General features: G+C 42.6%; 1 protein-coding gene across 1 annotated transcript; it reads left to right on the top strand.

The window, feature by feature from the left end:
- The first annotated feature begins 540 nt into the window (after positions 1–540).
- LOC114565179 (major facilitator superfamily domain-containing protein 12) lies at positions 541–11635 on the top strand. Its single transcript, XM_028593072.1, has 11 exons — positions 541–1417; positions 2349–2468; positions 3314–3524; positions 4022–4151; positions 5297–5524; positions 6856–6948; positions 7078–7170; positions 8320–8490; positions 10510–10604; positions 10707–10837; positions 11325–11635. The coding sequence occupies exons 1-11, from the start codon at positions 1270–1272 to the stop codon at positions 11354–11356; spliced, it is 1452 nt and encodes a 483-aa protein (XP_028448873.1). The 5' UTR covers positions 541–1269; the 3' UTR covers positions 11357–11635.
- The last annotated feature ends 4855 nt before the right edge of the window (positions 11636–16490 follow it).

The following is a 16490-nucleotide window of genomic DNA, read 5'->3' as shown; positions in this document are numbered from 1 at the left end:
TGTCCTTGTTTTCTCAGTCAGTTACGTATATTCCCCTTATTAAAAGATACTTTAAACCACTTTACTTATTTCCAGTGCTGAAACATATACCCTGTCAATGTCTCAGCTGTAACCGCGTGAGACAGGCTGCTATAACTTCACATTTCCTGCGAAAATTACTCATGCCCCCCCTTCGCAAGGCAGTGATGTAAGGGAACTGAAACTGTGTGTGGGCGCTAAATTCTGCTCTACACAATTTTGACAATGATTTGAGTAATGTCAAATATGTAAAATGATAGCACAGCACATACATTTTCTAATATCCTCTTATAGTGGCCAAATTGACAGTAATTTATAGATGTAATGTCTCTGCAACGGCGAAAGTGATTCGGGGATGTCACTCAAACCTTTTTTTCGCTCTGTCACATAAAGGATCTTTGACTGTCAGTGTGCCGTCACGTGAGGAAGTTGAACCCGCGGGGCTTTTTCTATTGGCTGAGAGGAGCAAGAAGGGTTTCTTATTGGTCAATTCCTCTGGCTTTTTTCTGCTTACATCATCATTGCAGGTCTGCGTTTTTGTTTACATGTGTTTGCATTTTTAAAGCCGTATATGTTGGAAGCCAGATAGCTGAAGGTGAACGGTGCGGCGGTGCGGCTCGGTGCTTTCTGTACCGAGGTGGATTCAACGTTAACGTTACACGCCGCTGCCGTTGGGCGAAATTCACAAAGAACAGGCACTCGAAAGGTTTCTGTCTAATTTCGGTCACTTTCAATTGAATTTTTTGAATATTTTTTTTATAGCAACGTAGCCTACGTAACGTTACTTGAGTTAAGCTGAGATACAACATCTCTCATACGCGAATTATTTTCTCTCAGCGAACGTTGTTCAGGCGTTAATATGTGATTTTAGGCGAGAAATGCGGCGTTTGGGTCTCCGGTGTGGTTCTCTTTCGGTTTTCGTTTGTCCCCTGATGCTCCTGATCCTGGCTTTGCCCACACAGCTCTCCACTGTCACCTGACCACACCGAGATGAAAGGGAATATCGTTTAGGGCATCTCGCTGAGCGGACTAACAGGATGATAAGTGTATGTAAAGCAAGTAACGTGTGGAAACAGGGGACCGAACATTCGTCTTTCGTCGATCAGCCCCGTTCAACCGTTCCCAGAGTCTAAAAAAGTTCGTCTAACTTTAGCAAGTTCATTGGACTTATTTTAGCCCCTGCACGGTGTACCTGATGAAGGCGCGTGTTTAGATTTTCGTTTAAAGTGTTTTATTCTCCCGCGAGCCATAATGTCGGACACAGAGATGTCTCTGCCGGTCCTCAAGAAGCTCAGCTATGCGGTGGGACACTTTCTGAACGACCTGTGTGCCTCCATGTGGTTCACATACCTACTGGTGTTCTACCACTCAGTACTGGGATTCCAAAACACGAATGCAGGTAAGCTGTCTGTCTGTCTGTCTGTCTGTCTGGTATATGTGATATGTATTGACATTGACACTGCATGCAGTCCTATACAATAACCCTAGTAATATATCTGTGTGAAGCCTAATGCAATTTGTCATGGATACTGCACCAGGGGCATGTTGATTAAACTATATTGCTGCAAAGATTAATCGATTGGTTTTCAACTATTAATCAGAATCGGCTTTATTGGCCAGGTTTGCATACACAAACAAGGAATTTGACTCTGGTGATCTTTGCTCTCAAAGTACAACGCTTAACATATTTAGAATAAAAACAGAGATGACGGTAAGAATAGAAAAAGTAGTGTACAAGAATTTACAATTTTTTACAAAAAAAAAAATATATATGTATGTGTGTGTGTGTGTGTGTGTGTGTGTGTGTGTGTGTGTGTGTGTGTGTGTGTGTGTGTGTGTGTGTTGATAATTGATTAATCAGTTTGAGTAATTTTCTGATTCCATATTTTAAAACGAGAATGTTCTCTAGTTTCTTTACTCATCTATGACAGTAAATTTAAATATCTTTGGGTGGTGGACAAAACAAAACATTTGACGATGTCATCTTGGGCTTAAAAAAACACAGATTGACATTTTTTCACAATTTTCTGACATTTTATTGACCAAAAAACTCGAGAAAATAATCAACAGATTAAGCAACAATGAAATGAATTGTTAGTTGCAGCCCTAAACTATGGTGATACCATTCAGTTTACACTGGTGTGGTGTTTTAAAAATATTGCTCTGTATTTGCATTTTTATTTAGACCTTTCCATTCCTTTATATAGATATTTATACGGAATTCATAAGGTGAATGTCTACCCTTGTCGTGCATCTTTCTTCTCTGTCTGTTGTAACACATTGAGTATTATTGATTATTACTGAATCTTGAATGTCTACCTGTGGTGTAGGTGTGTTGCTGCTGGTTGGCCAGATAGCAGATGGTATCTGTACGCCTCTCATTGGCTACGAGTCTGACCGAACCCCTGGCTGTGGCAACTACGGCAAGAGGAAGACATGGCATTTAGTTGGTAAGTCAGACAGACAGGCGCTCTGGCGTCACTTTACTGCCCCACAAGATTCAGAAATGATTTACTCTTCAACAGAGAAGTGTAAATTCAGAGAATTTGTACTCCACAGTACTCAGCCAATGTTTTACATTGTGCTAGTACCCAGTAAAGATAAATCTGGAAGAAAGCAGCCCTGTTGTCCAATCCTGAAGCTGCTCCTTGTGTCTGTCAGTCAGCTCTTATGTACATGCTCTTGTAATAGGTATTTGTGTAACTTTTTTAATGATTCTGCTGTTTGAACTATGCCCACATACTGAAGACTGAGCATCTATTTTATTGAGTTCAGGTCAGGTCAGGTCAGATCGTGTTTTAAAAGAATGTAACGACAGCTCATAGATACAAAGGGATCCTGAAGTCAACTGCAAAGGTCACAGTGGAATGACTTTATGTATCCTTGTGTGGCACACGCACAGTGACAAGAACAGACCGCGCTTCATAACAAGGATACTATAACAGATGAACATCACTGCATTGAAAAAATAGACAGAAAAGCATGAAAGTACACCTTGGCATATGCAATGGATACACCAGCTATAGCCATAAAATACCTTATTCTTTTTTTACTAAACAGGTAAAGGTATAGCCTACTTTTTGTCATCACACAGCGTTCAAAGTTGAGAAAGCGAGAACACGGTGGTGGTTGAGCGAGCTACAACCTAAATGAAGACAAGGAGCGAACACAGCAGTGAATCGGGGGTAAAACTTTATTTTCTGATTGTTTGAGAAAGAAGGTTACGTTCTAAAGGTGTGTGTGTGTGTGTGTGTGTGTGTGTGTGTGTGTGTGTGTGTGTGTGTGTGTTTTCCAGGTACACTGAGCGTGGTGCTATCCTTTGCCTTCATCTTCAACCAGTGTCTGGGCTGTGGCCCCCTGACCCCTCAGTGGGCCAGTCTGACCTACTTCATCCCGTTCATCATCGTCTTTCAGTTCGGCTGGGCCGCCACCCAGATCTCCCACCTGTCTCTCATCCCAGAGCTGGTCACCTGTGAGCACGCCAAAGTAGAACTCACTGCCTACAGGTACGCTTTCAAACACATAGACCGTAGGGCTGGATCAGAATATTCGACTATTTGTTCGTTGGGTAGGTATTTGATTTTTTTAATTTTGGGATTCCATCCCATGCCGGTGTGAGAGTCCCGTACGGTAAACAGGAAGCATCACTGCCTCTAGCGCTGCCACGAGAAAGTTTCCTGCAACAACAGAGCATAGTCGCTACGTCTCTTTTGTTTCTCTCTTTCTCTGTGAAATGGAGTTGCCTTCAAGTGGGGTCAGAAATGTCGGGTGGTTGCCATGGTCGCCACCACCGAAACTTTGAATATTCACTGTTGATTAGTACTTACGCTTCGAACCACAAAAAAAATGGTATTCATGGCAGCCCTAATAGATTGCACCCAACAGTACACACCGCATCTACAGATCCTGAATACGCTGTTTCTCTCTCTCTCTGTGTGTGTGTGTGTGTGTGTGTGTGTGTGTGTGTGTGTGTGTGTGTGTGTGTGTGTGTGTGTGTGTGTAGGTATGCGTTCACAGTGATAGCCAACATCACAGTGTACGCAGTGGCTTACCTGCTGTTCCGCTTCCAGGCCGGAGAGGACGACGACCCGCTCAGTGACGGGCTTGGACCAGCAGATATCCCCGTCTTCAGGGTGAGAACAAATGTCTTAATCAGCCGACACACGACGCGTCACCGAGTTCAGAGTGGGTGGGGCTGCTGAAAATGACCACTACACATTCACAGTGGACCCTAATTTCCCACCGCCGCAAAGTCAGCAGTAGCACAAACTGCTGAATGCACGTGTTGTGCCTGTTTTGTCGTCCCCTGGCTCTGGAACAACATGCTTGTCTTGAGATGGGAGGAGAGGTGCAGCTGAGGCTGTTTATGCAGATCAGGCGGCACAGTGCAATTTTGGTTCAACGTAATGGCATAAAATTGCGCGTGCGTTTGTGGTTGCTCCGACCAAGGCAATTTTTTTGTAACTTGTCGTTGGCGGTGGCCCACCTATTAGACCCCTTCGAAACCTTGAAACACCTGTTCATGTAAACTGAGTTTTGCCTCTTTCAACTTGCTATGCATTTTTCATCTACTTCTAGTTTTAATGTGATTAAGACAGTCTGCTACTGAGTCGCACCAAATATATCACACACACGTCACAGAGAATAATGTTCTCTTTGGCAAACAGGTAGCCCACAACAACTTTGAGAGAGAGAGAGAGAGAGAGAGAGAGAGAGAGAGAGAGAGAGAGAGAGAGAGAGAGAGAGAGAGAGAGAGAGAGAGAGAGAGAGAGAGAGAGAGAGAGAGAGATATCTGTGCGCATTTTCAAAAAGTCTCTCAGTGCATTATTATTTTCAGCAAAAGTCCAAACTCCATTTGCTCAGCGTTGACTCCATTTCTTCGGTCTGTGCCTTTGACAGGGATGAGAGGACATTGGTGGACAGTACTAAAGCTTGCCTCTCTTCAACCAGCTGATTGTGAACTTCTTAAATCTGGCCCCTGACAAATACCCCCATATGAGAACAAACTGATGAAAACTGAAACTAAACTAAACTGAAACAAGCAAACCCCACTCTGGAAAAGGAAACTGAAATCAAATGACAACAAAAATGAATGTAAAATGGCTCCTCGTTTTTTTATGAGCCACTTTTGCATCAGACACCCTCAAAGATAATGTTGTCGTCATGTCTTGGTTTTTCTTTGCTTATTTGATTTTCACTGTACAAGAGCATTTTTGTGTGTTTTTATAAAACCTCATTTACCAACCAGTTTCTAATAATATTTTGTTTTTGATTACAGAATCTGGCGTTGATTGTGCTGGCCATCGGCGCTCTCTTCTCCCTCTTCTTCCACCTGGGAATCAAAGAGAGGAGGCGTGAAACAGGAGGGGAGGCCGGAGGAGAGGAGGGGAGGAAGAGGATAGAGGAGGAGGAAGAGGGGGAGCGGAGGCCCCTGCTTCCCCGCCCGAGGACCTCCAAGCATCTTCTGCAGTGGAGATGTTGGCTGCAGCAGCCTTCTTTTTACCAGGTGGGAAGATTGTACCAGTAAAACCAAATCTGCATATCTTAGTATTAGAGTTGTTCCGATACCTATCCCAGCATCGGAAAAGAAAGCCTTTGATACTGACTAAAACGCTGGTATCGGTATCGGAGAGTATGTTAGTCTATGCACCGATGTGATACCACGTCATTTAGCCCAGAAAAAAATCAACCTCAAAGTAGTTTATTTATGTTCTTCAGTCCTTCCAGAGTTTTTTTGTGATTGTTGCAGGCAAAAATCCTTGATTATGCGGCACGTTTTCTTAAAAAAATGCAATGGAATATGCTATATGATATTCATGCAATTTTATGCGATGAACTTGCAAAAATTGCGGGAGCTTGCAAAAACTACAGTTGGAGGAAAAAAAGTGATTTCCCCCAACACCAAAATTTTTCTTCGCTTTCTGCTAAGATATATGTGAATTTTTTTGAAACTAAAATGCGGGGACTATGAAATAATGCAAGCCCTGCATATTTTGCGCGGAAATCGGCAATTTATGCGGCGAAAGTGCGCCGTATTATGTGGACTTTGGCCGATTATGCTTTGAATTATGTGATCGCATAATCACGTTTTTCTGGAGGGACTGATTCTTTATCGGTTATGACTGACTGCCAAAGTAGACAATAAATGGAAGTTCTCTAGCATTCATTCTGTTTCTTCATGTTTTACAAAGAGTTTAACTTACGCCGTACCTACAATTGATAGCAATCGTATCACATCCATACAGGGAGCATAGTATACAGCTGTTAAAAACTATTATTTTTTTTTTAACAATGGTATTGGATCGGTACTCGGTATCAGCCGATACGCCAGTTCAGGTATCGTAATCCAGTGGTTCCCAACCTGGGGTCCGGGCACCCCCGGGGGGGAAGGCAAAGATCACAGGGGGGGCGCAAGTCTTTATCTGGTTTGAGGTTGAGGTAAAAAAAAATATTTGCACATGTTAAACAAATTATGATAATACACTAGAATATATAATGTATACAAAAGTCTGTATGAAAACTATATATTTTGTTGTATTCTCATTTTTCCTGCCGCCACGGCATCACTATTTTATGAATGAAACATGACGGAGAAACGTAACAACTTCTCTGTATCAAAAGAAAGGAAGGCTCTATCTCGAGTGTTACCTCAACTTCGGTTTCAGGGGGTGGGTGGGGGGGCTCATCTTTTCTTAGACATGAGTAGGGGGGGGCGCCAAGGAAAAAAGGTTGGGAACCACTGTCGTAATCGGTATCGGGAAGGGAAAAAAGACGCATTGTCTTTTGTTGCATGTTTTTCACTGCCTGATAGATGTGTTTTGCTGTGTGTCTCTGTAGGTGGCCTTACTTTACATGTCTACCAGGCTAATAGTCAATCTGTCTCAGACATACATCTCAATGTATCTCATCAACACTCTGGAGCTGCCCAAGGTAAACCACAATCATACTTTTTCACATGATGGAAGTGTGACCCTAACCCTGCTCGAGCGGTATGATTTATCTTAGCTACAGTCTGGCCTCGGCTGTTTGTTCATTTCATTCTTTCTCTCCCTCCAACAGAAGTTCATCGCAACCATCCCATTAGTAATGTACCTGAGTGGCTTCCTGTCCTCCTTCATCATGAAGCCTGTCAGTAAACACATTGGGAAATGTGTAAGTAAAACCTCACTCCTGCCCATATACGAATCAGAATCAGAATCCGCTCTGTTGGTCAGGTTTGCGTAAACAAACAAGGAATTTGACTCCGGTTAATCTTTGCTCTCAAAGTACAACACTCACTTAACCCATAAAGAATAAAAACAGAAAGGACAGTAAGAAATATATAAAAAAATACTGTTAAGTATACAGTATAACAGTACAATAGAATTCACAAAATTACAAGAAATATCCAATAACCATTGAAGACAGGGAAGGAATGTGCAATATCAGTATTGTCTGAGATTTAAGATTTAAATAGAATTACAGTGCAAGGCAGTTCAGTGCAATGGTAATATATTAATAACAATACTGTAATTGTAAGATTGAAATATACAGTGCTGCTCATAAGTTTAGGAACCAATGCTAAAGTTGACTAAAAAGAGGAATACAAAAAATCATCTTTTGGAAATTGATCTTAATGCCTTAATTAAAAAAGAAATTAGAAAAAATCCAACCTTTTTAAGGACACCAATTTTCTTTGTGAATGAATAATGTATCGTAAATAAATAAATGTTTTTCCTTTTAAAATACAGGGGGCATAAGTCAGTACACCCTTATGTTAAATACCCATAGAGGCAGGCAGATTTTTATTTATAAAGGCCAGTTATTTCATGGACCATAGGTAGGCTGGGGGAACTCATATTAATGTTAAAAAAAAACTCATAAAGGGAAATTTTTAGGCCATGGGACCTTTTAAGTAAAAGTGTGTAAGTATCATCAGGGAAATGTACTTAAAGTATTAAAAGTAAAAGTACTCAATGCAGAAAAATCTTCACATTTTAGAAACTGGAAACGATCCAAACAGTTCTGTGTTGGTCTCATCATTTCAGCTGGACTTGTAGGCCGCTATATTGTTGAGTAGTTTAATTTATAATAATTGTGTTTTGTGTGCAAAAAATCTTAATTCTTAGTTAATTCTTAGTAACTAAAGCTGTCGTATGAATGTAGTGGAGTAGAAGTAGAAAGTGGTATGAAAAGAAAAGACTCAAGTAAAGTACAAGTACCTCAACATTTGTACTTAAGTACAGTACTGGAGTACATGTGTTTAGTTACATTCCACCACTGACTGTGTCTCTCTCCCTCACTCTCTCTCCATTGGTCCAGCTCACCTACTTCGTGGGCCTGCTGCTGATTATGGCCTTCTCCTACTGGGTGCTGTTGGATGCCCAGATGGGTCAGCGGGTGTACGGGGCCGCTGTGCTGCTGGGGGCGGGGTCAGCCACCATCCTGGTCATATCGCTCTCCATGACCGCGGAGCTCATCGCCGATCAGACGGTAAAGTGTGTGTGTGTGTTTGTGCGTGTGTGTGATAGGAGGCGTTATGTGTCCTTTCACATCATCCTCGATACTCCTCATCCACCCTCCACACCATCGAGACTGGAAGGGCCAGTAGTGGAACAGGTTGAAAGTTTCAAGTACCTTGGTACTCTGATAGACCACCGTCACAGCGCATGTGTCTCCTCAGAAGGCTTAAAGGATTTGAAGTGAGACCGGAGATTCTATCCAGAGTATACCAGTCACTGACGGAGTCTGTCATCGCTTTCAACGTCACATCTTGGTACAGCTTCCTACCAAACAAATGCGAGAGAAAGCTGGCCAGGATAGCCAGGCAAGCCGTTGACATCGTAGGCATTCCCACAGAAACAGCCATCCGATCTTTATATACAAGCAGTGGAAAGAGAATCTAACTTCATCATCCAGGATGCCTCCCACTAGCCTGGCTCCGCCCTCTTACGTACTTCTGCTCAATTTTCATTTCGCTTCAGTACTCCGTCTGGTTTCGCGGTATCGTCTTGGGTTTTCTTGACCAAAGTTTTTGGCAGTCCAATCAGCAAACAGAGGGAGCGGCTGAGGACGTGTGCTAGAAAGATGCGAGCGAAGCTATCCGGTCCGTTGTGGCAACACTGCCGAATATCCAGAAGTTAAAGCCCGAGCAAGACCAATCTTTGCTGAGTTGTGTTGGTGGTCCCTCCTCCCCACGGGGTACGGGAAAAGTTTGATTTTCCAGCTCGCTCCGTTAGTGGTGAAGGAGTTGGCTAAGGCTATCGCTAGCGGTGCTAATGCTAATAGCCTTGACGGTCTCCCCTCTTGTTAAAGGACACAACCAAACGTCAGCGATTGGTTCTGGCAGACCCAGAGTGGCTCTGGGCAGATCCAATAGTTTTAAACTTCAACAGAGTACCCGCCTTCAAGGAAGCTAACACTTGTCAATGTAGAGTGGCCAGACTCTCTGGACAAATGAAATGGACCAGAGTCTGGTAGGACCAGGCTAATGGACCAGAGTCTGGTAGGACCGGGCTAGTGGACCAGAGTCTGGTAGGACCAGGCTAATGGACCAGAGTCTGGTAGGACCAGAGTCTGGTAGGACCGGGCTAGTGGACCAGAGTCTGGTAGGACCAGGCTAGTGGACCAGAGTCTGGTAGGACCAGAGTCTGGTAGGACCGGGCTAGTGGTCCAGAGTCTGGTAGGACCAGGCTAGTGGACCAGAGTCTGGTAGGACCAGAGTCTGGTAGGACCGGGCTAGTGGTCCAGAGTCTGGTAGGACCACGCTAGTGGACCAGAGTCTGGTAGGACCAGGCTAATGGACCAGAGTCTGGTAGGACCGGGCTAGTGGTCCAGAGTCTGGTAGGACCAGGCTAGTGGACCAGAGTCTGGTAGGACCAGAGTCTGGTAGGACCGGGCTAGTGGTCCAGAGTCTGGTAGGACCAGGCTAGTGGACCAGAGTCTGGTAGGACCAGAGTCTGGTAGGACCGGGCTAGTGGTCCAGAGTCTGGTAGGACCACGCTAGTGGACCAGAGTCTGGTAGGACCAGGCTAATGGACCAGAGTCTGGTAGGACCGGGCTAGTGGACCAGAGTCTGGTAGGACCAGGCTAGTGGACCAGAGTCTGGTAGGACCAGAGTCTGGTAGGACCGGGCTAGTGGTCCAGAGTCTGGTAGGACCACGCTAGTGGACCAGAGTCTGGTAGGACCGGGCTAATGGACCAGAGTCTGGTAGGACCGGGCTAATGGACCAGAGTCTGGTAGGACCGGGCTAGCCTCCCCCACCACCCCCCACCATAGCTTTGAACTATTACCATCAGGAAGAAGGAGTGCCTCTGGCTAAAAAGTCATTATACAACAAATCCTTGATTCCCAATGCAATACATATCCAAAACTCATGCTACTGACACATCTCACACACACTGCCTTCAATCAAAAGAAAATGTTCTAACATTGCAACATATTAGACAATAAAGCTTTATGAATCTTTGAATCCTCTCTCTCTCTCTCTCCCTCTCTCTATCTCTCTGCAGCAAAGTGGAGCATTTGTGTATGGAGCCATGAGTTTCACTGATAAAGTGGCTAATGGGTTAGCTGTGATGGCCATCCAGGCGCTGCATCCTTGCCAGTTAGTACACACACACACACACACACACACACACACACACTGATCAAAATGCATTAGTTTCCAACTGTGACGTGCTCTAACAGACTGTGTTGTCTCTCCCAGTACTGTGTTGTGCTGTCCGGCCTGTGTGTGGTTCTATCATTACATCATGGTCATAGTGACGGGAGGCGTGGCAGTCGTCGCAGCTTTGGCGCTCTGCTCCATCCTCATCTGGCCAATCAAGATCAGACCACGTGAGTCGGACAACTTTGCCGATCTATTGTCTAGTATGCATATAAGGGCTGAAACTAACAATTATTTTCATTGTCGATTTAATTAATGTTCTGAAATGTCTTGTTTTGTCCACAACTCAAATATATTGAGTTTACTGTCACAGAGGAGTCAAGGAACTAGAAAATATTTACATTTATGAAGCTGGAATCAGATCATTTTTTTTTTTTTTTTTTTTTTTTTGTCATAAAAATGACTTTGATCGATTATTAAAATAGTTGGCGATTAATTTAATAGTTGACAACTAATCGATTTATCTGCATTTGATTTGATCCTTATAGCTGTTCCTCTATGTACTGCTTAGTTCTGGTTCACAGCTTAACTACTGCTCTTTCGTGTGTGTGTGTGTGTGTGTGTGTGTGTGTGTGTGTGTGTGTGTGTGTGTGTGTGTGTGTGTGTGTGTGTGTGTGTGTGTGTGTGTGTGTGTGTGTGTGTGTGTGTGTGTGTCAGATATCTCTATGGATGCAGCCAGAGTCAACTAACCACCCCTTCCCTACAACAACTGAGATCCAGAAGGCCAAGAAGAGCTTTCACTTTTTGTTTCTTTTTGAAGATTCATCTCTAGTTTTTCAGGCAGAAAGCTCCAGGGGAATTCCTGACTGTCTGCTCGACTGGTGCAATCACTGTGGCACGTTCATCACTTCTGATAAAGTAACAGGGGTGAACAGGGACACCATTTTTTCCAGTTTTCTCATCATGTTCCAAAAATTATTTTCATCCCAGGACCCGGTAATTATATAAAAAAAAAAACTTAATTAAAACTAAGACACTAGTTGTCCTTTTCTATAGCTTTTTTTAATGGCTTTTTACCCACTTTCAACACCTATTATAGCCAAATGTCTACCACAGTTGATGGCACAGGGTTTGTTTCGGTGGCTGTTGAAATGTTTTCAGCTGTTGGGGATGCATCTTTGAGTCGGTTCGTGCCGCCCCTGGCTAATTTGCGCCAAATCGCATCCTTCCATTGTCTTAATATGCAATCGCACTGGCTCTAAAATTCCCTTTGCGTTCTGTCTGAACTCACAGCAACAAAACGTACATGAACACTGAATCGTAGTTAAGCATGAAATGAAGCCGCTACTACTGGCCAATGAAAGCTTTTCTGTTGCATTACTGAACACATTTGTACACTTTTTTTTTTTTTAAATCACATATTTATATTATAATCCTAATTTTATGTCCGTAGAACCCACACACAAAATAGTTATTATACAGCTAACATCTACACAGGGCCACAGATACAGTGGGTCTCTGCACATTAAGCTGCATCAACATTGATTGTATAGATTCCTTATATACTGCAGGGTTGTGACCATAGAAACGGTAGTGCGCCGATCACGGAAGGCTTGTATCATGTGGACGCGCCACAGTTTTGTTGTCATTACTTAGAATTCCTCACGGGGGGGGCGACAGAAACTACACACTATAGCTTTAACGCGTATTGTCACCATGATAACTAACAACAATCGCCGTTCTGTGGCGTACCAATCAAATGACCACAGCCAACAGTTCAACGGCCTTTCTATCCATTTTATTTCTATGGTTGTGACTAGGGCTGTACTCGATTGAAGATATTCTTAGTCGACTAACACTCATTCAATTGTACCGACTAATCGATTTGGTGATTTAATCGACAGATCTGTATATCTGAGTTTCTCCGCAAAGAGTCATGCAAAAAGATGATGTGCTCGTACATTTCTTGGAAATAAGTCATTCAGCATGGAAAAAAAAGCATCAAACCTGACTAATCGACTAAAGAAATCTAAGTTGACTAAGACCAGAACGACCGATTAGTCGACTAAGAGGGAGCAGCCCTAGTTGTGACCAAAAGTGGTCGACTCCTTCACCACGGAGCTGTGAGCAGGAATAAGCTTTGGGTGCTTTTTTTTTTAGGTTGGATTTTGTTGGAAAATGATGAGAAAACAGGTTCCAGGTCACAAGTAGTCTTTAGGTGCAGCTTATTTCATTACATGTCTGTTGTTAGACAGAACAGAGCATGAGAGGAAAGACTGGGAACACATCGACACGTTCACCGCCGATATCTGACCGCCGGCTGGACTGGATCGCTTCAAAAAGGGAACTGATGTCCTGCTGCTTCACTAACGCACATCAGAGACAAAAAAAAAAAAAAAAAGTACGAGGAAGAGAGCCAGATACAGTATGGATGTGGTGCATTCAAGTGACCAAGCTCAGGAACACCAAAGAAGAAGCAGGGACCATTGTAAAGTCAGCGTCCTATCAGCCGATGCCTCGTCAGTACTTAGTTATGCCAACGTGACAGACAACTGCATTCCAAAAATCACTCCCGAGTTTCTAAGTGCTAACGATAGAAAGCTAACGATAAAAACATCTGTAAAATGTTTCCCAAAGCTCTAGACCACGTCCTCAAATGTCTTCTTTTGTCCCCAACTCGGTCCATACTCAGTTTACTGTCCGAGGAGAGAAGAAACTAGAACATGTTCCCATTTAAGAAGCTGGAATCAAGAGAATTTAGCTTTTTCTCATAAAACAGTGACTCAAACGATCAATCGATTATCAAAATAGTTGACCATTAATTTAATAGTTGACAAATAATCGATTCATCTTTGCAGCTCTAAAACGCTGCGTTAAAAGGGTCATCACACTATATTTCCTCACTGATGAACCACTACATGTACACGCAAGAGTGTCGACGGACGCATTGGAAACTGACTCTGAAATCCAGACGCTTGTGATGAGGAGAATCGAGGCCTCTCCACAACGCACAGACGACTCTTAAACAACAAAGTTATGACAACTTGTCTTGAATGTAGCAAAAAAAACACCCAGGAATCGGGCATGTCCAGCTTTTTTCAGCTGATTGGGAGGCATTCGCTGCGCCGCTCTTGGCCCAGCGAAGTCCCATTCAGACGAGCTGAAGTGAAGACTTGAAGGTGCTCTAAGCGACGTCAGGTGACGTCACGTCTTGTCGACGTTCGAGGTATTTTTAAACAAAACAAGGCTAGCTCGCACCTCCCTCTTCCTAACCCCGTCCCCTCTCCCTCCCTTCCGCGCACTAACCCCACCCCCACCCCAACCACCACCCCCAAAATCCTTGTTGTCTGTTATTGGCTGGAACACTGTTTGTTACGTTTGGTGGTGCAGGTTGGCGCAGTTTGTTTTTGTTGGCGTTTGTGGAGCCTGGGCTGTCTACAGAGACCGCAGGTTTTTTTTTTTTACAGTGTGTTCAGGGGACAGGCAGCTAGCAGATAGTGAGATGTTTGCTGTATGTGACCAAAAAAAATGTTGTAGCCTAAAAAAACGTGTGACGTCACTTAGAGCACCTTTAATCTGCTGCTGGGATTCTGGGTAAAACCTGTACTGGGATAGAGGAGCTATTCTGGGATAACTTGTGTTTGTGTCTCATTGTTGTGGTTTAGATGAACACTCTTTGGTGTTTTTTTTCACATCTATATAAGATATGTTTCAATCATTTGTCTTTGTACATTTACTGTTTTACCTATATATATATATATATATATATATATATATATATATATATATATATATATATATATATATATATATATATATATATATATATATATATATATAATATATATAATCTCAGATCAAATGGAATATGGATATAAAAGGGTTTTTTTATAATCAAAAGAAACTTGAATAGCGGAATTGTATTTGATATAAAAAAAACACTTTAAAGTAATCAATGCTATGTGTATTCATATGTGTGAACAATATACGGGAATTAAACTGGTTCATTATCAGAGCAGAGCGTTTGTCATGTTCGACCAAAAGCTCTCTGTGACCTGGGCAATAATCTCTCATCCCTATTATAACGTTATGTTTTTACTTCCTTTTTTATGTCTCTGTTGCCGTGACTTTACTATGATTCGGTTTGTGTTGTTTTATAAAGAGACACTCATTAAACAAGTTTCATCAGGTGCAACTAGAAATGTGTCCGTGTTTGACTTGAATTCTGAATTGTTAGTCATTTAATCCGCTTTTCAGAAAACAAAGTGAAGCACAGTATTGTATATAACCACATCGTGAGAAGAATGAACCTGTATTATCAAACCTAAATATTTTCAACCTTTTGCCTCATTGTGAAAACGGAGGACAAAAATGTCTGTCAAAAACTGCCATAAAATTAAATATTAACATTTTAAATTTTCCTTGAGTTTAATCTCTTAGTCAGCTGATCCTAACTACCAAATATTCATTTTCAGAATTTTAACCCTTTGAATGTGTTTACAAATGCCCCTGTTTTTTTATGGGGGAAAAAACCCACAAAAATGAATAATGTTCTGTATTCGAAATGCTTGGGGGTATTTAAAAAAAAAAAAAAATTGCAGTCTGGGATATGTCAAAACATTGATTTTGTATGCACTGCATCAAACACTGCAGCGCTCCATAATACAGCAGCAATGCCCTGAATGGAAACCAGGAAAATATGTATTTGCCCCATAGGGCAAATGTAAGAACATGGCTCAATCTGGTGGAAAGAACTACAAATATGAAGCAAGGGCTCTAGGTTGAAAGCCTGATATAACAGAATGCATGTATGATATAATGCTGTTATGACCGTGGGAGCAAACATCTTTTGTCCTTAAGGGTCTGATTTGGTTACAGTTTATTATACTGTAGACTTATTATAGGAACTGTAGTCTCACTTTGCCAGACCTTCCTCTACAGCGCCGTTGAGGAAGGTCTGGCTCGTTCACACAGCATTCCCGGATGGGTGAAAAAGGTGCTCTGGTTTAGTGGCATTTCTTTAAACCAATCACAATCGTCATGGGCGGTGCTAAGCTGCAAAATAGCCTCGGGAAGGAACTTGTTTTGGTGGAACGTGTAGGTTCAAAGGTTGTTTTAGTCGTGCAACAGAAATCTCAGATTGGACAGATAGTCTAGCTAGCTGTCTGGATTTACCCTGCAGAGATCTGAGGAGCAGTTAACCGTAGTCCTCAGAAATCCACCGGAGGTTAGAACGCCAACCGAAGAAAGCAGAAGGTGACGGACATCTGGCCGAAAAGAGGGACATCCTGGGGAATTTCCGGCGGAAACGGAGCAATCCCGGAAGTGGAACGTCGTGGATATGGACTATAGCAGGGGTCACCAACCTTTTTGAAACTGAGAGCTACTTTATGGGTATTGAGTCATACGAAGGGCTACCAGTTTGATACACTCTTCTGAAATGACAAATGTGCTCAGTTTGCCTTTAGTTATATATGATTATTAATGATTAATGACACTCATCTATGTTAATGATTTCTCACAATAATTATCAATAATGACTTAACAAGATGGGAAACAGATCATATCAATATTCAATTTTCATTTTTAGAACAGGCCTGAGGGCTACTCATGTGGTCCTTGGGGGCTACCTGGTGCCCGCGGGCACCGTGTTGGTGACCCCTGGACTATAGGAACTGAGGTTTAACTTCCAAAATTAAACAATTTAAAAACTCACAACCATGCCAAACAATGTCATACGCATTAACACAGCCAAAATGCTTGAAAAATAAAAAAGCCAAAAAAAATGTCCATAAGTGAGGCTCAAACACGGAAACCGACCTTTAAGAGTTCCAAATATTTACATGATACTGGGCAAACTAGTTCTGTTGAGGAAGAGGATGT

The sequence above is a fragment of the Perca flavescens genome, chromosome 12 (genome assembly GCF_004354835.1).
Source record: "Perca flavescens isolate YP-PL-M2 chromosome 12, PFLA_1.0, whole genome shotgun sequence".
In the NCBI taxonomy this organism is placed as follows: domain Eukaryota; kingdom Metazoa; phylum Chordata; class Actinopteri; order Perciformes; family Percidae; genus Perca; species Perca flavescens.
The sequence above is the reverse complement of the archived record's forward strand: the minus strand, read 5'-3'. Positions and strand labels throughout refer to the sequence as shown.